The 24,188-nt window shown below is 43.4% G+C and overlaps 1 protein-coding gene across 4 annotated transcripts in view; it reads left to right on the top strand.

Moving 5' to 3' along the window:
* Positions 1-24,188, top strand: part of SPECC1 (sperm antigen with calponin homology and coiled-coil domains 1) — a 90,114-nt gene that overhangs the window by 57,155 nt on the left and 8,771 nt on the right. For 3 of the 4 annotated variants that reach the window (XM_027891472.1, XM_027891471.1, XM_027891473.1), the window contains 9 exons: positions 176-1,743; positions 3,601-3,808; positions 4,456-4,529; positions 4,883-5,061; positions 12,803-12,948; positions 13,144-13,244; positions 13,917-13,998; positions 16,343-16,493; positions 17,463-17,565. In XM_027891472.1, coding sequence (XP_027747273.1) covers positions 176-1,743; positions 3,601-3,808; positions 4,456-4,529; positions 4,883-5,061; positions 12,803-12,948; positions 13,144-13,244; positions 13,917-13,998; positions 16,343-16,493; positions 17,463-17,565 — 2,612 coding nt within the window. Of the gene's footprint in view, positions 1-175; positions 1,744-3,600; positions 3,809-4,455; positions 4,530-4,882; positions 5,062-8,431; positions 9,782-12,802; positions 12,949-13,143; positions 13,245-13,916; positions 13,999-16,342; positions 16,494-17,462; positions 17,566-24,188 lie in introns of those variants that run through there. The other variant, XM_027891474.1, reaches the window with a different exon arrangement.

Here is a 24,188-nt window from a genome sequence, read left to right as displayed (position 1 = left end):
ATGCAGAATAATGGGAGCCTTTGAAACGTGAATCCCCACAGTCATGACTAAACCTATTCAACCACTCAGGTGTTGTTTTTTTTTTCCAGGACTGCTCTAGGCTTTAGCATTGCTGCTGTGTGACTTGTTTCCTTTATGCACCAACTCAATTTTGCTTCATCTCTTGTTCTTCAAGGTGCAGTTTCGGCTGCGAAGCGCACAGGGATCCCAGCACCCCGGGAAATCTCCTCCTCTGTGTCCAGGGAGAGGGCTGTGCTGCGTGGTCAAACCAATGCCAGGAAAACACAACCCAGCCCCACCTCTTCTGGTGCACCAACTCCTACCAAACACGTGCGCCCCACCAGCAAGTCCAAGCAAGAGAATGAAACCGGTGACAAGGCTGTTCTGGAATCTCAGGTTAAAGAGCTCCTGGCAGAGGCGAAGACAAAAGATTCTGAAATTACCAAACTTCGCTGTGAGTTGAAGAAATGCAAAGAGAAAGGGTCCCTTAATGCTGAAAGAATGGGTGCTTGCAGCCAAAATTTAGAAACGGTATCACCTGTTGACATAGATCCGTTGATACGGTCCCTGCAGGAGAAAAACAGGACTTTCCAAAAAGAGCTTGCCAGCCTGGGAGAAGAAAACCGTGTCTTGAAAGAGAAACTGCTTTATCTGGAGAACTCCCCTCTGTCAGACACAACCACGAGCAGTGGAGGTGACAGCAGCCTCCCAACCCCGACTACCCAGGAGTCCAGTTTTGGAAGCCCATCCAAAAACGCCTCGAGAGGCGAAGTGGAGGAGCACAGGCCGCACGTGAACGGGGGTGCCCTGCGCAATTCCGGTTCCTCCAGCAGCGATGTCACTAAAGCTTCCCTGTCCCCTGATGCGTCTGATTTTGAGCACATAGCAGATGTGCCTTCCAGACCAACGTCTGCCAACAGCAACCACTTCAAAGGTTCCAAATGCTCCACTGCAGGAAGTTCTCCGAACAACATTAGCGACCTCTCTGTTGCCTCTCTCACAGAGAGAATACAAAAAATGGAGGAGAATCACCACAGCACAGCAGAGGAATTACAAGCCACTTTGCAGGAGCTGTCAGATCAACAGCAAATGGTGCAGGAGCTGACAACAGAAAACGAGAAGTTGGTGGAAGAGAAAGCTCTCCTGGAGACCTCCTTCCGTCAGCACAGAGATAGAGCAGAACAGCTGAGCCAGGAGAACGAGAAGCTGATGACTCTCCTCCAAGAGCGATCCAAGAGTGAAGAAAGCAGAGCTCAGGAGGGGAAGGTGCTCGAACTGGAACAGAAATGTGCAGAAGTTCTTGAAAAAGCACAGTTTGAAAGAGAGAAATTGCTCAACATTCAGCAGCAGTTAACCAGCAGCCTGCGAAGCCTGGAGAGGGAACATCAGGATGCCCAGCAGGTGATTAAAAGCCTGAGAGAAGAAAACGAGAAGCTGCTTAAACTTCTAGAGGTGGAACAGCAGAGCAACAGCACAGTGACAAAAAGCCTGGAGGACTGTAAAATTGCCTTGGAAGGTCTGAAAATCGAGAATGGCTCTCTCAAAACCCAGCTGGAGAATGAGAAACAAAAGGCTGCAGAAATCAACGTGATGGGCCGTGCCCCTGACAACTCAGAGGTGCAGGAGATGCTCAAAGTAGCCCACGCAGAAAAGGCTCAGCTAGAAACCTCTTGCACTGAGCTGAAACAAGAGCTGCTGAAGGCAAACAGTGAACTAAAGCACATTCAGGGGCTGCTGTCTAAGGTAAAGCAGTAACAGCTGTAAAACAGAATGATTGTTTCTGTCCTTCTGTAAATAGGTAGTTACTGGTCTTCAGATTGCTGTCGAGCCGTGGATTATAAACTCCCAGGATTTAAATTACGTGAATTAGTTTTGAATGGAAGCTGGGATCGTGTGGTGTTGTCTCAGTTGCTGCTGATATGTGCATATTTTCCCAGGAGTAACTGTTAACGTAGCTGTATTTATGAATTCAAACCTATTCTGTCCTAACATCTTCTGCAGAATTTACTCTTTTAATAAGTAGAGTTGTGTTTATCAAAACTGGAGCAAAGAACAGGTCAATAAAAATTTACTTTGATATGATGTGAACAAATGTTAGTGTAAATCACTTGCTAATCAGATGAAGGGCATGAGTAGTTAGCAGTGAATATTAAATTCTGAATAATTAATCATAATTAATTAGCAGTGAGCTGTAGGTGTCATTGATCATGAGAACACAAGGATCTGAGTTAATTAACTTCTGAGTTAATGCTCAGAGAAGCTGATAGTTACAGCAATATGACTAATTTTGCAGCATCAAGCTCCAGATGAGATTATTTTCATAAAGCTAAAATACTTTTACAAACCTGAGAAATACTCTGGTTTTGGGATAGGTAAAATAATGGCAAAAAAAAATGTAAAAAGATTGATTTTAGGACAATTTTCCTCTACCTCATTAGTAGTTTGTGGCTTTGCTCCAAACAAACTGACCCCGGTTATTGTCCCTATTTTCTCTGTGATCCCGGATGTTCAGAAGGGAGCTGCAATGTGAGGCATCAAACAACAAGTGTTAATAAAGCACAAGCCAGTGATTGTGTCCCACTGCTGCAGAAAGAGTGATAGTGTGTGCAGTCCTTCCTGTATGGGGAAGGGATCATGAGAAGAATGATAAAATTGGCTGCAGAGGGAGAGAGCATTGCCAAAAAGCACCTCCATGATGGGAGTGATTTAGAAAATCCAGATGTCCTTTCAGCTTAAGTAGGTGACCACAGCAAATGGAGTTAGTAGAGGAAGCTCCCAAGTGCTTTCTGGAGCTGCAGCTCATGAAGAATAAATGAAAAACTGCTGAGTGCTCAGACTCTGGACCAAACTTTTATTGCTTGGTTTGGAAACCACAGATTTCCTCCTTTTTACTCTTCCTTTCCCTCGAATTAAGCTGTTTTGAATCATTGGCTACTTGTGACACCCAGGCAAGACCACAGGCTTCTGTAAGGCTGCCCTTCACTCAGGCTGTGCCAGTGCTGCTCACTGAATTGGCAGCCTGCACCTTTTTCATACTCAGAGAGCTCCCCCCAAACCTGGAAGCATTGATCCGTGGGCCTGAGCCAACAAACTGAAGTGCAGCAGATTCCCCCTTCAGTAATTCCAGATGTCCTATATCCAGAAATATGCTTATCTGCAGTAGCTGGCTCTGCTGTGGACGTTTTCACAGTCCATTGAAAATGCACATGGTGAACGCAGCAAATTGTTGATGTGGATGAACTGATCGTCATCTTGGCCCTGAGGCAGTGATATCACTTTCTTAATGTGATACATAAATAGCCGTGGAACTTTCCGGGAATATAATTCCTCTCTGTTCGTTGAGTACAGGGATTGGTTTGGAATTACGGTCATCATACAGAAAATTTAATTTCCTTTGCAGCATCTCCCTTTATCATCTACATTGCCAGGAGAGAAGACTGACATTCATAGCTCGTCTGTGCTTCCTGAGGCTGTTCCATGCACACAGTGCTTAGAACTCAGGTTCAGTTCTCAAGTCCACAAGATGCCCACTAAAGCCTCTAATGAGTGATATCTCTGAAGGAATAAAGATAGATTGCAACTTTCTTTCCTCCCTTCCAGGCTGAGAGTGAGTGTGGTCAGCTGAAGGAGGTGTGTGACCAGCAGGCTGAGCAACTGAGCAGAACCAGCCAGAAGCTGCAGGAGAAAACATCAGAGAATGAAGCAGATATAAAAAACCTGAAGGAGACCATCTTCGAGTTGGAAGACCAGGTGGAACAACACCGTGCTATAAAACTTCACAATAACCAGCTCATCAGTGACTTAGAAAGTAGGTGGAGCTCAAAAAAAGGATTTAAATTAACTCAGTCGGGGGGCTGAGTTATGGCTGCAACAGGGAGGAGGAAGCATGTCCTTTACAAGTATTCCAATTTTGGCTGTTCCCTTCTGTTCGTGCAGAAAAGTACTATTTTAACAGTTAGTGCTGTAGATATAATATTAGAGACAGTCTCTAAGCCTCATTCTTCGGTGAAGGAAGTATTGCCCATTCTAGAAATTGGAATTACTGGCCTTTTCAAGAGCTTTAGGGAAAAACGCAGGGAAGAGCAGTAAAGTCGAGGTTGCTGTCCTGTTGTGGACGAGGAGCTGCCACCTGGTGGAACGAGTGGCCCGTTCCATGTTTTAGTGTTCCCTCAAGTGCTTGGGGATATGTGTGTGCTGAGTAAGTGAATCCACGTGGGATTCTCTAAATTTCAGAGTCTGGTTTAATACCTGAAAAAACCCAATTATTTCAGAGATGTTTTGAGTAACAAATCTAGTGTTGATTCCACTCCTGATCTGTTGACAAAGTATCTTAATCTCAGTTTAGTCTATTTAGTGGCATTACTAGAAGCAAAATCAACTGCTCTGCTCTCCCATTTTCACTTTCACTGTTCCCCTTATGTGTTTAATACTCTTTTCCCTTTTTACTGTTCCCAGGTAAAGCAATGAAGCTGGAAGAGCAAAAACAAGATACAGAGAGGCAGCTGAAGGCTCTGAGTAAGCAAATGAAGGTAAGGCTTAAGCTCCAGGACAAAGCCAAGCTGAGCTTTGATTACAGTACTAGATACGAGAGAAGCTTTGTGTTTTCCTAGAACAAGTGCTGAGATTTCTTTCTGCATCCTTTCTCCATTCTCCTCTCTTTGTACTTCCATTGGAGTGGAGGGCTTAGAATCAGCTTCTTTGCAATGTTTTCAGTACTCTGAAGAGCCAAGTGTTCAGTTCGACCTCAGCACCATCTTGGAATTGTGGTGACGTTGTGGTTGCCTGTGATGACTGAAAGAGAGATCGGTAACTAAAGTGCTCAGTTCAGGTGGTGGGTGCATTTTTACAGCAAACATTTTGGGGTTCTGATTGCCCTTTGTAGGAAGATGCAGAGGAGTGGAGGCGTTTCCAGGCTGACCTGCAGACTGCAGTGGTTGTGGCCAACGACATTAAGTGTGAAGCTCAGCAGGAGCTCCGTGTGGTAAAGAGGAAGCTGCAGGAGGAAGAGGAGAAGAGTGCCAGGCTGCAGAAGGAGCTGGATGAAGTGAAGGGCAGCAACAGGTTGGTTATTTACAGAGGCTAAGGTGTGATCTCTGTGAGTGCTAACACGCATGCAAACAGTGCTTTGTCAGTAACTGGTCACTGGCTTGGATGTGCATGTTGTCTGTAACTCTTCTGGCAGATTTTGTTGTCTCTTAATTCTAAGATGTTTCTGTTCTCTTTCTGTTTGACAACCTAGTTCTGTCAACAAGACTGTGAAGGTTTTAATCAGCAAATACTAATTAATAACAGTTGCCAGTATCCTCTGATGGTTTTGTTCTCAGTCTGGTACTGCGCCGTGTTTTGTTGCCTTCATAGCTCTCTGTGCAGCTGTATTAAAGCAGCTGGGGAAAGATGGGTTGGGTACAGATATTCCATGGAACATCCAGAAGAGAGCTGCTAGACCTGAGAGAAGTCAGTGAAGAAAGACAAAGTAACACAAGCAGTTGTACTATGTGTCAGAAACGTGCGCCGAGTGGATTTTACTCCTCTAGATTTTTTTCATTTAATCCCTCTCCTGGTAAATTTATGCCCACAAGAACAAAGTGAATGCTGTCATTTCTTTCAGGTGGAGTAACTTTATGTTGCACTTATTTGCTCAGTGTTTTCCATTCAGGAGGTTCCACAGCAGCTGTGCAGTAGGTGGGACTAAAAACACGGGAGAGCTTTTGTGCGGAGGTGTATGGATCAGAATTCCTGGATTGAAGAACGAGAAATACTTCTTTTCAGAAAAATAAAGGAATGTATTTAAGCTCCAGTTTCATTATCAGAGTCCCAAGTTGATGCAAAAAAAAAAAAAACTGTTACAGACTATGCATTCAGACAAAATGATTACCAGACAGTACTTAAGTTCTGGGCTCTGTTTCCATTCCTCATTTGTTCCTAATGAAATTTCTCTTGTTTAAAGCAGGGTCCCTATACAAGGATGGGGAGCCATATTCTTATATTCTTATAGTTTCCCCTCTGTATTCTTTTAGTTTTTAATCTGAAGATGTATTTGCTTTTTAAATTGGAAACCCGGAATCCATAGATATGTAGTTCCAGAAGGAGATATGCAGACATGGAGTTAATTATGTCAGTTTTGGCATTTGTGTCTCCCTCTCTGTCACACACACACAGGTCTGTCTGTCTCTGTGTCATGTGGACTCTCTGTATAGCCTGCTTTGAGCGTTGCATTGGTCATGGAGCTGGATATGCTGTCTGCAGTGGGCAATATTCATTCCCTTTCAGAGCCAGGTCATGAAACCAAATTTTGCATCTGTCAGTAAAACTAATTTGACTCACAGAGTGTACAGAATTTCTGTCCTGAGTGGTATGGAGAACAAAATGAAGCCTATGTAAGTCATTGTCTAAACAGAGTAGTGATCAGCAGCTAAGCACTGAAATTTTAAAACTCTACTGACTGATGAAACAAATTCCTGAAGTCACCAAAGCTCCTGCTGAGAGCCAGGTCTACACTCCCACATATTTCTGCATTCCTGAGGTCACTGTCTTCCCCAGCACCTCAGCTTCTGTCACCCAGGAAGGTCTGGGGATATCCTCATTGCCCTCAATCAGCCTCCTCAAATGCCACCGCTCAGAATCAGCAGTGGATTCTGGTACCTGTGGTGATTGTGATGCATGCTCAGCACTGGTGGAAGCAGTTTGTAGCATGATACCTTCACACAGTCTGTAAAGTATCCCTCCTGTTTGCTAATGCTGAGCAGCTGCACGCTCAGCTGAATATCTGACAGTCCCTAGTGAAAGTTTCCTGTCTGATTTTTAAGCTCTCATTGGAAAATGTACCTTCCAAAGAGCTTGCAACTCAAAGGTTTTTGGCAAAAACTCAGCCATCTCTTGAGGGTCATTAGACTCCACCTCATAAATTCATCTTGAAGCCAATTTATCTCCTATGACATCCTGCCATTTTAATGTTTGCCTGTGGCTGCCTGAGTTCCTGCCTCCAAGTTTGATTTCACCGTTACATTCTTCTAATCAGACAAAAAGTCATTTTTGGTTTAGGAACAGCCAAAGAACTTGCAGAAAAAATCCTGATGAGGTCATCAAAGTTCATCTGGATGAAGGTAAGAGCCTCCCAAAGGCATCTCTAACACAGATTAAATGTCTAATTCTATGACTAAGAATGTTGGGGGGGAGGTTGGACCAGCATCAACCAGATGAAATAAGAAAAAAAAAGAGTTAACTCGTCCCAAGTTAGTGTTGATTGAAACCTAAAAATTGTTTAACCCATGCTTCAGGCAGACTTCTCTGATACTTTACATCCTAATTAATATTTCTCTGCAGTAAAATGTAAACCAATCCACTGTTGTGTAACTGTCTTCTCACAGGTAGTGGAAATTGAAGTTAAATAGTCTCCATCCTTGGAGGTTTTCAAGACCAGACAGGATAAGATCCTGAGTAAAAAGTTTCAAGGTCTTGCTTTGACTCTTTCCCTTCAAGTTTTCAAACTGATTTTGGCACTAGAACATCGTGTCTTGAACCAAGAACATGGAGGGAGGACAGTTGGGCTGGGAGTAGTACTTAGAAAACAGAGAAATTAAATCTGTAATTAAATGAGTGACTTCTTAGATTAATAAAAAAATAACCAGATCTTCAAACGGAAGCCTAAACTGAAGACTGTGATGTATCCCACTAATTTGCCTCTGTTTCTCTTCCTGAAGTCTCAAATGCCACAGCATGGCAGTGTCACATGCTTTTCTACTGGAAATGAGCTTGTGCTCTGTGTATTAAACCCTGCTGTCAGTCTGTCTGTGCTGATGTGCTGCTCATTTGTGCCTGTGTTTGCAGCTGTTCTGTCTCACAGAGGTTTGACAGTTCCTTCTGCTCTCACTCAGAGTAACGAGAACTGCAGAGCAGGGTCCTTGAAGGAGTGATGGTTTGCTCTAGTTAGTGGCTCAGAGTTGTTTGGTGGGGGATTTGGTGGTTTTTTAGGGAGTTCTTGGTGGGGGTTTTTTAATACTGGATGAGATTATTCCATCCCCTTCAACGTTTCTGAAACACAAACTGTGGCAACTCCAGTTGCCTGGGATGGGTTCATGGACCCATTGTGAACAAAAGTCCTAACTGAGTAGAGGAGAGAAAGCCAGGAACACTGCCATTCCTGTCCTCCAGAATTCAGTCCCTGGCTTTAAATAATTTATTTCTCCCTCTCTGACCAACATAGGTTGTGGTTTTTTATTTTGTATTTTGTATTGTTGTTGCTCATCACCTCCCAAAGCCAAGTTAATGGAGTGTTAAGGCACTCCTGTAGCTGTTCTAGCAACACCACCGGTGTTTCCCCCCTCTTCCCTTTATTTAGTGATGATGGGATGATGTAAAATGGAGAGCTGGACCTCAGGGTGGGTACTGTGTTGGTTTATAACCTTCCCAAATGTTGTCTGTCTCTCCATAGGTGCCTGATCTCCACCAGCTAACACAGCCCTGAAGGGATGCACAGCCAGGCCTGGGAGACACTGCAGGACTTGCCTTCAACTCGCAGCTGAAAAAGGGAAGTTTCAATTCGAGAAAGCACCTCCGGGTTTTTTTTATTATCCTGCAAAAGTCAAGTGTATTGCAAAGTGTGAATGCTCAGGTCCACCTCTTCCCCATGGGCAAGAGCCTCTCTCTTTGTTTCAGAAGGCTTCTCTCTCTCCAGAAGACTCCATGAGGCAGAAGAAGTTCTGAATGAGTCTAAAGCCAACTAAGCCATAAGAAGTAATCACAGAGATTTGGGGATCTGAAATAACTGAGAGCTTTTTTTTTTTTTTTTTTTTGGAGCTGTTTTCCTTGAAACAGACATTTGAACATGCCATTTTAAGCTTAAGCAAGAATAAAACTGAGTGCGTATGTCTAATTAGTAAAATTCAGTGGGCATACACACGAGTTCTCCAGATAGTATTATATTCTGTGATCTGTCTCTGTGTGCCTAAATGCACGTATGAGTACAGATCGTGTGTACGCACACACAAATTCGGTGATGGGTCGCTGAAATCCAGCAGGAAAACTGAATAGAAACGTGAAGTTACTCACTCGGTATCAGCTGCTTTGATGGTCTCAGATTTTTACTCTTGTGTTGACAAGGCACTGGCCACTGGGTGGCACATCTGGCCCGGTGCTGTGTGAGGGAGGGATGGTGCTCGAGGAGCGTGTCCTGCTCTAACCTTGGCAGAGAACGTTCCATGGGAGGTTTGTCCCGGCCGTAAGAGCTGCACATGGAGAGATCAGAAGGAAGAGAACGGAACATATCAAGCCCCTAGTGAATACCCTCTCAGAAGGGAGTTGTTCTCATGCCTTTAACTCAGGTGAAGTATGTGGTGATCAAGGAGAACTTGAAGTTCAGCTTTGCAACCGGAGACACCAGGGGAGAGCTTTCGTTGGACGCGGAGGAAAAGCTCAGAAGTCGCCATCTCTAGCTGGAGACTATCAGGATTCATTCCAGGACTGGAATTTCACGTTTTGGCTGTGGGATTTCTGTCCTTTTCCTTCTGGATGTGAAGACCTAGCAAGAGCCTGGTCTTGGAGCAGGCTGAGCTAGCAGAGCATCCTGCGGGATGTGCTGGCTTTGGCATGGCCTGCACCTTTGTGCCGTGCTGTTGGAGTGAATGCCTACGTGCACACTTGTGTTGCCTTTCTTTTCTGTGCTGGCAGCTGTTGAATGTTGGGGTTTATGTTTAAGAAATATATATCGAAGTGCCAAATAAATGTTTCAGTGTCTGGAATTGTCTACTGCCTGCCCTCGGCCTCTCTTCTATTCTGTGCATCAGTAGCTGTGTGTCTCTGCCTTGTGTCCCTTGGAGTTCAGGAGGAGTCACAACAGCGACAGGAACTGTGGCAAAAACTAGATTGTGGAGTAATTGTTTCTGCAAATGTGGTCCTGTGGTCCTTGGCCACCTGTAGTCAAGTCACTGGAGCAGAAATTTCATAGACACAAGAAGGCTGAGTTTGCCAAAAATCTGTACATTAATCACAGAAAGACCTTCACCTTGTTGTTAGTCAGTTGTCCATGTATTTCAAACGAAGAAAACAGGGAGACTGGGTCTTGGTAATGGAGAAAAGCTCCCTGCATCTACTTCTGTCACCAGTGAATGAAGGGAACTCAGCAGTGGTTTTGTGAAAGGGACTGCACGTTTCAATTCCTTTGTGGCTGCAGTGCTCTGCTTCCTGCTGGAGCTGCTCCACTTCAGCCAGCTGCACTTGCAGCATTTGTCTGTGTAAACCATTCATTCTTGTTTCGAGGAAAGCATATAGCAGGAGATGACATTTAGCTCAAATCCATCACTTTTGTAGCCGAGCTTGTGTAGTCCTCTTGGATGGCCTAAGCTCTGCTAAGCTGAATAAATTCTGTGTATAAGGAGAAGGCATTCTGGGCTTGAAGTCGTGGCTTGTCATTAATCCTTTTAATTTGTGTTCTCCTATGCTGTCCCCCTGAATTAGCTTCCTACTGCAAGTTAAGCTCTTACTCTTCTGCTTCTCTATTAAGACACCCATATCTGTACACACACCTGCATCCCCTTACCATGCACATTTCTTTTTAAACTGGAAAGGTGCTCACCAAGTTTCATAACTCCCCGTTGCTTGTTGGCTGGCTTGTGTGGTTTTAGTTGAAGCAAATGGGTGTCAGCACTGTGTTTCCTTTTTACAGATTGCAAGGTTTGCAGAGGCCTCGGCTTTCTGTTGTGATTATGTTTAACCAAGGAGGTTGTTTCAGGCTGCCTATTACAAATATACAGATTACAGGAAGCATCCTGACAAAGTTGAAACTGGTTGTAGCTCCAGCACTCAGATCTCTTCAGTGGCAGAATAATGGCACATGAGTTCTCAGTGGACTCATCTGTGGCACAGCACAGGGACTGGTGTGGTTACTCTGAGTTTATATAACATGTTTGCATCCTTTTGCAGACTGGTCTGTGGTGTCTGAGGTGTTCTCAGAGCTCAATCCTAACCAGTGAAGTGATGGCTGCCTAGAGCATACCTCTGCCTTGCTTTGTTCTTGAGATTTACCACTTGACCTACAGGCATTTACCATTTATTTCTTACTCATAATACTCCACAAACCTCGTGCATACCCTTTTTACCTGGATAATTAGAACTCTTGTACAGTGACCTATTGAAAGTGCAGTGGATTGCATTGGGTGGTTTGGAATCTTGAGGTAGAAATTTATCCTCCTTCCATACTTTACTCCTTTAGCTTTTGTGGCTTGTGTAGCTGAGGTGCAGGTGCTGTCACCTGCTGATCTGTTGGCTATGCTTTATGAAGCAACAGGACAAAATTTAAAGGCTAAAACTTAGAAGCAAAACACTGGCTCCCTCAGAGCTCCATGAATCTTATCCAATCTGCCTTTCCTCCTTATTGGATTAAATGGAGAATGGAATTGAAATGGCTTTTTCTCTGGCCATCTGCCTCTGCAAGCTCCCCTGGCACACAAGGAGCTTGAATGAATTAGCAAAGAAATAGCCAGTGTCTGCTTAAAGACAGCACCTCCTTAAGCTCTGCCAGAAATAGAAACTTGAGTCACTCTTATTCTCTTATTCATTGACACCCTTTGCATTTTATAGGCTCTGATGGCTAAAGGGAAAGAATAAGGCTCTGGCTTCTATTTTTAGCTCACAGGATTTATTCAGCCCTGTAGGCACTTTATGGATGGAGCCCTCCAGCCTTCCTTGACATCATTTCTGGGTTTGTGTTTGTGCAGCTCTTGGTGTGTAACATAAATACAAAGCAACGTGGTGATACCTCAGGACCTGCAGATCAGCAGCCCCTGTGCAGGTTCTGAGCAGGAGGGAGATGGGGACAGTAAAGTACAGATAATCTCTTTTTACATGACTAGACTTCGTTATTTGCTTGCAGCTTTCCTAAACCAAAGCTAGGTAATTGCACTCCAAGTTTACCTGAGAGCTGCCAGGTAAGTGCAGTGTCAAATCAACACTGAGCAGTGTCAGTTGGATCTGTAAAACACAGGGCTAGAAGTAACACTTCCCCTCTGTGATTTTGCTTGCTATTTAACACAGCTGTGGACTTTTCCTGGATGAACTCCTGAAAGTCCAGCACCTAATCTTGACCTCAACATTTCTTTTCAATGGAGTAACTTAATTATCCTTCCTGTTAAAATATAAAACTTATTTCTGTTTTGAGCTTCTCTCTCTTCATTCCAGCCACTGGATTTTGGCATTCTTGTGTCTACTAGGATGAAGCATTTAACAGTTCTCTTCCCCATATAACTGCTTATGGGTTGTGATTGAAGGTTCCCTTACTCAGCAGATGTTGGTTGTTGATAAGTCAAAGTGTTTATTCTGAAGTATATTTTATACCTTTTACCTGAACCCTGTGCAATTACTTATTTTATTTTCAATTATGGCATTTTAACTGGTAACAGTGACTCCAGCAATGGTCACACAGTTAAAATATCATCTTTGGGGACTTTCCTCATTATAAACTGAGGACCACAGTGTGGTGGCACCTGCGCTCTATTGAAAGCCCATTTTCAGGTAATCATTGATGATTAATCAACAAACTGCTTTTTTTTTTCTATGATAATCCTCCATCCTGTGTGAGGATTTGGAAGGGGAATGAGATGATTAGCAGTGCAGGAGGGTTTGTTAGCCTCGGTGACGTCACATTTGCCAGGCACTGCAAGAGAAGGACATGGATGTTCCAGTGAGTGGTCCACGTGCTGGGCACTGCAGTGAAAGATGCACATCATTGGATTTGCCTCACTGTGAAGATCTTTAATCTCTGCTTGCACTTCCTGTTGGCCCTGACTTTGGTGTGGTTTGTGCCTTGCAGGCTGACAGCTGAAGAGGTGGAATCCCTGGAGTCGGATGCAGCCAACCGCTGGCAAGGAGTCTGCCTTAGCAGAGCATCTCCCACCCCCCCAGAGTCTGCAGCCACTGTGAAGTCACTCATAAAGTCATTTGACTTGGGATGCTCAGGTATTTGAACACTCTTGTTTTGTAGTAAAAAAAAAAGAATTCTAGCAGTGAGCAGGTGCTGCTTCTGAATGGATGATTTCTGGCAGTGCTTGGTACATAAATGCTGTCTCTGGGGCGTCACCACGCCGTGGTTCCCTGTTCTGACAAGACAGTTGGCTTTGAAATCCAAATGTCTCCATGTCTTTTCCCTTGCAGGTAGCACTGGCCAAAACATCGCAGTTCACAAGGTCCCCAGGAGCCCTCTCAGTGGAATTCCAGTGAGGACGGCCCCAGCAGCCGCTGTGTCCCCGATGCAGGTACACTCCTTTCCATCCTCGGAGTTTTAGAGGAGGTGGACATGGCGTTGCTCCAACGTGACCTGGTTTCAGCACTGACAGGGGGAAGGGGAAACCCATCTGTTTGTTTGCTGTGGAACATCAAATGCTGTAGTACTAACAAAAAGGATCAAAGGGAGTTTGTCTTGACCTCAGCTGGGAGGTCTCGGTGGACGGACGTGAACTCTTTGGGACACAATTCTGAACTTTTATCACCCTTGACCAGAAAACGGGTTTCAGTTGTTGAGGGGGAATCACACTGAGCTAAGCAGCTGCCACATGAGTTGAGAGAAAGGGGATGGTGAGTTTTCTTCTAACATGTGATTCAGGATGCTGGGAACAGGGTTCGGATTAGGAACAGGCATCCTTACTTTTGGTTTGTGACACCAGATTGTGTTTGACAAGAGAAAAAATGGTACAAATAGAAGTGGGAAGTAGTTCAGGAACCAATATATTACCAGCTGAAAATACTGTCCCTTTGTCCTTTTGTTTTTCACAATTATTTCTCCAGCTCTAAGTACAGCTGATACCCTGATGAAAGGTTTCTGCATCCCTCCATCTCCATCTTGAGAGAGCAGAAACTTCTCTCTGCTCACCTATTTAAGCATGATGGCAAGTATTTCTTTAATGATCTTTTGCACCTTTGTTTCACAGAGACATTCTGTATATAACAATGCCAAGCCAGCCAGCAAGGGCATTGCCAGACATGCAGACCTGTCAGACCTTCCTCTTGCAGGTGAGCTGTAGTAAATGTACAGATATTGCCTCTTTTTATCAGCTAAAGCTTCTTATTAACCCTTGGCCTCTGCCAGGATATTTTTCCTCTTCTCATATGGTCAAAGAAAACATGCAAAAGGGTCTTCAGTGTCTTTGTTTTAGAGAGCTTATTAATTTTGCCGTGTTTCCATTCCCATCTTGATCATAACTAAAAAATAGCTGATTTATTGTGGTCTGCCAACACAAACTTGCCTTCCTTATTCCAGAGTATCCATGGCACCTCTCTAATCCACGCTGTGGAACTGGAGAGGATTGGATTTTGCTCAACATGTATGTATCTGGAACAAGGCCAGAGGACTGTCTTTTGAGGGTTTATTTGTTTTTAAATTGAGCTTCATTTGAAATACATCAAACATTTCAGATACCAATGTGAGTGTTTTAGGAGCAGTCATATTTGGGCTCGAAATAGTTTGTTTTGAGAGTTCTCAAGAGATGAGTTTGTTTTTATTTCACACTTTGCTTTTGTTCTCTTGTCATTTAATATTCTTTTCTACCAGTGTTTGTTTCCCATTTTCTCTAGGGCCCTTTATTTTGATTATCTAGTCCTGAATGTAGTTGCTGCATTGGAATCAAAACTATTAACAACAGATTCTTGAATTTTTAAGGACAGATGAAATATTATATTCCTGTAGTTAAACTGCAGGGAGGGACAAAAGATATCCATTGCAATATCTTCATTGGTAAACTGGCTTTTCTGCAACATTTTGCTAATACAGGGGAGAAATTGGAACCTATCTTCATTTTTAGATTCAGATATTTTTCCGGGATTCCCCTTCTGTCACTAAAAGATGGAGGAGAACAGCAAAACAGGTTATGGGGTAGGTGGCAGCATAAACAAGTAACATTTTGTCCATGCTTTTGGGTTCTCCTGCAGGAGTAAATGCTGAGCAATTCAACTGTGTAATATCATGGCAGTCCTTAACAATAAATATCCCACTTCAGGCCATGGATAATTTCTGTTATTACCTCTAGACCTTTATCACCTTTCACAGTTGTTCTGTGAAAATCTCTTGAAATCATCAGACACTTTATTAGCCATTGCATGGTAAAAATTGATGGTTGCTTATCTATCAAGTTCCTGTATTTACAGCTTCTCTTTGTACCTGGGTTTAATTTAGTCCCAATAATCCATAGCAAGGGCTTACTCACTGCAGAGTTGTAATAGCTCTGGTTCCAATCTAAATAATCCTAGAAGGCAGTTGATCCAAGCCCTGTGCAAACAACACTGAGTTAAAAATCATCCCCAAGGAAATTCAGAGTGAAGTAGTCTCCATAATAATAATCTCCTGGCTGATTCCATCTGACCAGTATCACAGCAGGGTTCTCTGATGTCCTTAATGTGACCCAAATGTTGCAGAGTTGGAGAGGAGAATGGATTACTTCACCCAGAGTTGTGATCTTTTCATTTAGAGTCAGGAGTTCGCTGGTTCCATCCTGGACTTTCTAGCACACAGAAATAAGTCAAAGGAACCTGAAGCTGAGATAGGAAGGAATTCACACCTCTAGGTGATAGGGCATTAATTGATAATTATAGGGAGTTAACTAGAAAGGAGGAGAAAAAGTTGTGTTCCACATTCAGTTAATTTCTGATAACATGATATGCAGGTCACAGTCCTGACCGGTTACATCACCTCATGTACTGATATGCAATGATTTAATTTCTATGATCTCTTTGGCTTCTCTTCAAAACCCTATCAACACTGAATTCTGTGGCTACTAATTTTTCTTTTATGTACATAAAAATGTGTACATTTAAATGTGTGTGTGTACACGTATATAAATATGTATCTTAACTACATGATATAAAAATGCATAATATGTGTAATAAAAATATAGGTGCCAGGCATCGTGGTAATAGGTGCCTTTTCCTGCTGGTTTGAGCTGGGTTGTGTTCAGGAGACAAGGAGCTTTCTTTTTACAGTTCTGCTCATGGCAGAAAAGAAATTACTGTGCTAGGGCTGGTCAGTCCTCTGGTGAAGATATCTGGTGCTCAGCTTTTGAACCTTTCAGACTGTAGATTTTGGTATTTCCCTTCATTCACCTGGGGCCCCTACCCCCCAGCAGGAGTATCAATCACAGGAAACCAGGCAGCCTGGACTGCTGAAATCATCAAAGCCATTCCTTGTTGTGATCACCTCTAATCTGCTCAAGGTTTCCCAGCCCCATGTGTGTTTAATGAACAAATGAGTCCATTTGTTTGGAATCAAAACAACAGACTGCATATTGTGTGCCTGGTGGCAGGATAGTGATTAATCAAATTCCTCGGGCTGCAAAGTGACAGCTTTTCCTTTTCATTCCCACAGACCTTCTGAAGGGGAGAACCGAAGAGCTGAAACCCGACCATTACCTCCGCAAAAGCCCCTCCCTGGAATCCCTGAGCAAACCCCCCATGGCCTTCAGCAGCAGGATGCTCACCTCCACCCCCAGCAGCTTGAAACCCCAAAGCAAACTCAGGTACAGCTCAGTTTTCCTGGGGAAAAAGAAAAAAAAAAAAAATAGCACGTTGGAAAGACTGACAGCATTACCTGGCACCAGGAGGAATGTTTTAATCTGGAGGACCAGTGGGCTCCAGTGCAATCTCTGCTGGCTGGCCTGTCCACTTTGGAATTTCCAGACTGTGTGAGATCCAGATATCGAAATTGGGATTGTAATAACCACAGTTATCTGTGAGATGAGCAGTCATGATGGCAGTGAGGATGAGAAGCTTTCAGTTGCATGCAAGAACTCCATCCTGTGTACAGGATAATGAGGTCAGCCCTCATTATCCTACTGTAGCTTTGCGTGTTGTGGTGAGTTAAAAACCAAAAGCTCTGCGGGCTAAAGGAAATTGGACACATAATCTTCCTCTCTCTTGAGAAAAAAGCACATATATTTTCCTCTGATCTCCACCATTAGTTCCACCAGTAGAGTGGGGACACGGTGGGTGTTTTGATTGCTGGCCTTTAACTGTCCTCAGGGCCTTGAACTGCAATACAGCTTCGTTTTTCATTTTATTCAACAGCTCGTTCTGCAGCAGCTCAACTGGGTGTGAATTTGCTGTTCCACGTCCTTTGGATAGTTTCTCTTAATTCTACACCCTAAATCCTAGTTTTTAGTATGTAAAACAAAGAGGTTGCTTGAAAATTTTGTAAGTGAAGCTGATGAAAAGAACAGCAGAAATGCTGGGTTGACACACACCATCAAATATATCCACAGGCTGCTGTTTTTTCAGCCCTTTGTGTGCAGTGACGCCGCCTGAATTCATCTCAGATAAATGTGAAGGCAGATACAGAAAGCAAGCTCCAAAAGCTCTTTCAGTGTGGTTTACATTTAGGTTCTGTGCTGCCATTCTGCTTTGTCATACAGGAATTATTTACACACTAGTGAAAAATAAGAGATTTCAAGCACATTTATCATCTTCTCCCTTATGCTTCCCTGGTTTAGTGTGGAGAGAAAGGACCCCCTGGCAGCCCTGGCTCGGGAATATGGAGGTTCCAAGAGGAATGCTTTGTTGAAATGGTGCCAAAAGAAGACTGAGGGTTATCAGGTAGGGGAATAAGTACATTTTTACTTTAATCTGAGAAGTAATTATTATGTATATTACAGCCAGTGGATTTTTGCATGTTTACTTCTCCTGGGTGTTTCCATCCTCTTCCTTCAGATTCCTTTAGCACTGCAGTCCCCAATATTGCATTGCCATAAGTAGTTTATATACAACCCCCAAAATATTTACTGCATCAGAGGTTGTTGATGGTGAGAAACAGAGTGTATGTATGCACAGCAGCTTCAATTTGGTATCAGCTTTTGAAATTACATTCTAATATTTTTTCTATAGGCCTCTGTCATCAGTACACTGCTGTGTGAGGTTTTATTTTGGTCCTTTTTCTGCAAAACCAAAGAAATATTTCATTGTGTGGCCTTGACTAAACGAAGTCTGCAGGTTGATTTTACAAAGCAAGCTGTGACTGCTTGAGAGGATTTTCCCAGGGATAATCATTTGTCCAGGTCTTGCACTGCCATTGCTGTGTTCTCTGGCCAGTGTTGGTTTGCAGTTGAATTAGGCCTTTGATTCTGCAAAGAAGGCAACTGCAGACAATATTCCATCCTGGGATAGATGGCTGGGTGTGCAGGATAGTCCTGGTTTGATATAGTGCTGGGATTTTTCTTTCTTAAGAATAATATTGTTTGTTACTTGGAGCAGGAGACAAAAGCAGTTTTCACCACATGAGATGCACCCTGGAGCAAGTCTTTAATAAAAGCAGAGTCCACCTTTTAAAAGTAAATAATAAAATATTTTTTTCTTCGCAACCAACCCTTCATGAAGCATTAGCTGCAGGGTGCAGGAGTTTGGGAGAAAAGACGGTAGCTTTCCCTTTTAGTAAACTGAAAAGTTTGTCGTTTTTTAGCACTGGTTTGTTCACCTGGTTTGCAGCAGGGTTTCACAGAAGGACAAGGGTCAGAGGAAGCTCCTTACTTTAACCACACCTTAGAAAGAATAAAGCCAGGGTCAGTGTTAAGCCTCCAGTTCTGTGGTACTGCCTAAAAGGCTGCAGTGCTGTCCCCTGACATTGTATGTTCTGTGCTGTGTTGGTTTATTTTATGTCTCATCTACTAAATTTCTCCTGGTCTTGGATTTGAAGGTTTGTGGGAACACTCCCATCCAATCCTCAGAAAACAATTAATGAAATACAACTTCTCCAAGTCTGATTTCTGTTAAGCAAACCCATCTCCCAAGTAACACTTTCTTCTGGTAGTGTTTCCCTTTTCTGTTTGAAATGGCACATATGATGAGCTGCCTCCACTCTCTTAAATCAGTTTAATTAATCAATTTACTAAACCAGTTCACAGTTAGAAGTGTTCTCTGAGCATGAGCCTGTAGGTTTCTTTCTCTGATTTACACCCAAGATGGACTAAATTAGAAATGATGTGGCTTTGAAAATAACCTGTCTCGATTGTGTAGGAACAAACCTGGCACCAAGAGTGACAAGTACTTCCTCAGTGACAGGATAGAAGGAGTTGTGTTTTGCTGTGCAGGACCCAAGCAGTGCAGTTCAGTGTGTCTGGGACAGCAGCCACCCAGGAGGGGTGCGAGGCAATCAGGGTCTGTTTGTTTTTCCTTTAGGATCAGTCTCTGGAGGAAAGTGTGGCCACGCTTTGGAGGAGGGGGGAAGTCTTTGCTGCTGGAGTTGCTACGTGACTGTCCAGCTGATGTTTCAGAAAAAGCTTTGTCCTTTTGGTTCCTGCTCTGGTGGTGCTCTTGTTCTGTTGGTGGCTGTTCTCTGTTGTTAGTTGTCAGCAGTGTTTGAGAACGAGCAGGTGAAGCCCTTTCAAACTCTGTGCAATCCAGGAGAGTCTGAGCAGTTCAGATTGTGACGTGCTGGGGGCCTTATTACCCAGATCGTAGGTGTAAGATCTCAGGGCAGAAATTAAAGTCAGATGAGCCAAAGGACAGTCACAGTATTGATTTATGCTGAGATTCTTCCCTCTCCATCTTCACTGCTTCTTTTAGAGGCATTGTCTCTTGGACACTCTCCCTCACATTCTCGTTCCCACTGCACCCTTTGCAGTGCATTCCCTAACTCCTCTTGAACTTGCCTTTCCCAGACCCTTGCACTCTCACAATAAGGCTGATGTTAAGCTCCACAGGGAGTTTTTATCATTCTTGAGTACAAGAACTGGAATGGAGTAAAGAACGTCATCCTCCTTCCTGCCTCAGCCCCTGCACGGGTGGGAATGAGGTAATGGACCCCACGGAGCAGAGCCCTGATGACGTGCATGACTTCTTTTTCCATAGATAATATCCCTGTCTGTGAGGCATCAGCTGTGCAAATTCCAGGAGAATCTGTCATGTAGTTTCTAACCTGAAGCCCAGAAACACAGAGAACTTTGGATGCAAACTGTTTTTCAGCCCTGTCACAGTAGAGTGAGAGAATAAAAATAAAAAGCTGCTTGGCTGCCTAACTTCTGTTTTCAGTGGCAAAATGTGTGATAACAGTTCCCCATCTGAGCTGGGGAGAAAGAGGGGGATTCCTTTCTGTTTAAATTATGATTTCATGAAACAGTATGAGCGAAGTGGATTAAAATAACTGATACTCTCAGTAGCAACTACTCCCCATGTCCCAGATTCCCTGAGGAAAGTTGGATTAGTGACCTAGGAAGGTAAGACCTAGGGACCAGCACACAGGACTGCACTTTTAAAATGCTTTAATCCATACAAAACCTATAGATAGAAATTGGCATCCTGCTCCTGGCATGTATCATAGAATCACTTAGTTTGGAAAAGATCTTTAGGATTGAATCCAACCATAAACTATCCTTGCATGGACTACAGTGGGAACATTCCCTGGCTTTGAACTTGAGTGTGTTCCCCAGGAGGCAATCTCATAAAACAAAACAGGGACACTGGGGGGAGTTGAGAGAAGTGCAGCACAAATTAGCAGTGGCCTGGAGGCTTTTGTTTGTTTTTTAAAAAAAAGAAATTGCATGAGTTTACAGTAACTGAGGGGAAGCATGAAAGCATCTCTGTTTCTGTTGTGTGCTGTGTCAGTCCTAAGATCCCTGTTTAAACAGTGATTTGATATCAAACAGACACGAACACCAAGGAGAGAGAGTATTTAGAACATGGAAACAGAATCACTAGAAAGAAAATAAAGTGGAAGTTCAATTTGATGACGAGGAGGAAAGAATATGAAAGTGGGATTGCATAAAGTGTGGCATGATGGGCCATATTATTTCAATTGTCAAGTTTTGATGCGTAGATGAATGTTACCTGGCATTTTGGCCACTGATTCTGAATAACTATGCAGGGGAGGTGCTAAAATCTCTCAGCAGTAAAAAGAATTGCAGTGAGATCACACTTTGGGCTCAGTGTCTTTGTGCAAAACTTCCTTGTGGCAAATTTCCAGCTTAAAAAACCCTTAATCTTAATGTAACGTAATGTAATTTATGGTTCCCTATAAGAGCTGTGCACTGGCACAGGATCCCTTTTGCCAACCTTACACAGACTGTTCCTTCTGCCTTTCTCAATTCGTTGACATCACGGTGTACAATGTAGGGGGATGAGGTGACCAGACTTGAGAACTGCTTTTGTGGCTCTGAAACTCATTTACCACAAGTCCTTTGAACCACACAGCCTGCTGAGAGTAAGCTATTTATGTTTAAATAGCTTTTTCTCTGTTGTCTTGTGGGTTTTTTTTCGTCTATTTAAAAAGATGATGCATCAGAGCAGCAGTGTGAAGTTGGGTGCCTCTTTTCTAACCAACAGTCTCAGTTCCTACCAGTTGTAACTCCTGGAAGCTGCTGAGAGTCATTCTTGTTGCATTATCACCTTCCATAATCATGTCATTAGTGACTGTGGTGTTATTTAAGTGCCCTGATTCTGTTTGCTCTCTGTGGAGACCATTTGTCAGGGGGCCAAACCTCTCTAGATTAAGTTCTATTGCTGGTCCACAGATGTGTTTTGAAAACACAGAACTCCAAGAGGCACTTAACCCACGATCATTAGAATGGAGGATTATTGTTTCTGCCACACATACTCTCTCCAGAGAGGGCAGGGAAATTGCTGCCACGTTAATGAATATGGTTTGCTTAAAAGAACTATTTTCCTGTTCTTTGCAACCACTACACACCCATCCTGTGCAAAGAGGATCTGAAACCGGCTCTTTTCACCAGTGCATAATTGTGGTTATTCTTTTTATCCGAGTTTGGTTTGGTTTAACAGGTCCCATTTGGGATCCACTTGCTGAAGAACCACCATCTCTTACAGTAAAGCTGTCTGTGTGGTTGTCTAAGTAGAGCAATGCTAAACGGGAGGAGATGAGGAATGTTCTAGAAGTGACAAAGGGAAATGGCAGCTATACCTCTGAAGATGTTTGAATTTCATATATTCTTGACCTGTGCATTCAGGCCACTGCATTGCAACACCTCCCTGGCTGTGGCAGTGTCAGTACACCAGGTTATGGCTGAAGGCAGCTCTTCATTGAGCAAAGATACAAATAAAGAAAGAAAAATGAAGTTGTTGCAGTATTTGCTGTTTATCAAGTAATTATAGCAAGAGACTGGTTGACTAGCGGTTTGGCAGTGGATATAATATAAAGCTCTTTGTCCTTTTGTGTTCAGTTTAAACTCAGACTAATACTAGCTTTTTGTTTACGAATTTGTGGCTTTCTTTCTCTCACAGGAATTCACATTCCTTTTCTTTTTAAGCTAGGCAGTATTTCCTCCCTGACCTCCTTGTTCTCAAGCTCTCTTCCATGTTGTTATCCCCTGCTTTTCCTGCTACTTTTTTGAGTGGTTTGCAGGTGTTTTCCTGGGGCTGCACTTCGTGAGGACCTGCTTTAGAGAACATTCAAAAACTCCTTCATGGCCAGTTGTACCTTAACATGTCCCTCTCTGAAGGTTTCTTCCTTATTCCGGAAACTGAGGGCTATATTTAGAAACAAGAAGTCAGTTTTACTCCTTTGTACGTCATCAGTGTGAGTTATTGACATTAACTGTCTACTTAAGCATTAATCTTTTTTCAAGTGTCAGCTGAGCACTTTACCTCACTCAGCACTTGAGTTATGCATCATCCTGGACCGCAGAGAGTGAACAGAGCTATGTAAATAATATATATATAAATAAATGCTACCACAGTCCTCAGGGTTGGTGCTCAGGCAAGGCAGTTCTAGCAAAGCTGATTCTTTACCAGAATTAGAGCTGAATGGCTCAAAACCCTCTGAGCCTGGGCAGGATATAATTCCTGGGTCTTGGCTCGGTCAAACACCTCCCTTGACACCAATATAATGGAGCTTAGTTTGAAATCCTTGGGAATCCCAGCACAGCTGTGCACTGTCCAAGGGAAATAGAGAAAAGAACCCAGTTGTTTCTTAATCAGCAGATGTACACTTGGGTATGGCAGTGATTCTCTTACCCTTTTTTACGTGGCTTTTCATGTCTGCGTAGCCTAAAGCTGTTTCAATACACTTCCAAACTGTATCAATCTCCCTCTCAGGTTCCTGTCTAAACTACGCAGGTTTCTATCTAATTTCCCCTCTGCCACACCAACCTGCGTGCTGGGGTCAGCCAGAGCCTGCTGAGCAAGCAGGAAAAAGCACTGACTCACCCTGAGCTGCCCGAGGTTCAGCCCTGGCGCAGGACACGTCCCCTCCAGTGCCGGTGCCAGCAGAACCTTCTGCTCCCAGAGGCTGCTCGTGCCTGCTCACAGCTCTGCCCCTCCTCAGCACTTGCCGCATCCTGACATTTAGGAGTAGGATACACGAGCAGTGGGTTTTTCCCAGGAAGTTGTTAGCGTATTCTGTGAGTTTCTGAGAAATTTCTGGCTGTCTCTGTGTTCCTCTGATCTTCCACGAAGAGGAGGATGTTGACTTTTCCCGTCTCTACGAAAGCTGAAAGGAGTTTTGGTAATAGCTGTTGGGATAGGAGAGTTTGTCCTGTGTTTTAATAAAAATTGACAATGCGTTGGTCAGGAATTTTGCTCCCAAGTCTGCTGTGGACCATCTTGGTGGCCTTGGTAGTCTTACGTTATAGCATTGTCTTGATTTCCCCATTGGTTAAAATATAGATGATAGAACCATATAATTGGATCACGGTAAGTTTATTAATATTTGGAAAGATGCTCTGATAAAAAGGCCAATCTGGAGAATGTTTTAATTCATGAAAATACAGGCTGAAAATGTCAAGATATTCCCAAATTTATTTTTTTCCCCCCAGAATAAATGTTTTCTTTTCCTAAGTAAAAAACACTTACAGCTGAATGTGTGTCCCAGCTGGACCCAGGGCTTGGGTCTGGAAAATAAATGCAGCAGCCAGATGATGCCATGTTGGGAATAATCAGGTTGATTACCAGTGTGCAGACCCCGCTCTCAGTGATGCCAGTGCCTGAACGTGCTTCTCCAGTGCAGCCAAATAACTTGAGCCAACCCTTTTTCACACAAAGGGCTTTATCCTGTAAACAAATACAAGTCTCTTGATTGGAGGGATAAAACAGACGCCCATGCAGCTCTCTCATGCATAACTTTCTGTCCTGCTGGGTAATTTTAAAAATAGCATTTACATTCTATCCATCCCAAAGTCCGAGACGCTTTCCTTGTGTTGCCTGGCTGCACTGACAATCAGTGAAAACCCTGAATTGATTGGGCACCCCCTGGAACAGCTCCAGCCTGGGAGTTT

This window comes from Empidonax traillii, unplaced genomic scaffold, assembly GCF_003031625.1.
Source record: "Empidonax traillii isolate 1590-97213 ecotype Southwest subspecies unplaced genomic scaffold, ASM303162v1 scaffold322:size1131127, whole genome shotgun sequence".
Classification (NCBI taxonomy): Eukaryota; Metazoa; Chordata; class Aves; order Passeriformes; family Tyrannidae; genus Empidonax; species Empidonax traillii.
The sequence above is the reverse complement of the archived record's forward strand: the minus strand, read 5'-3'. Positions and strand labels throughout refer to the sequence as shown.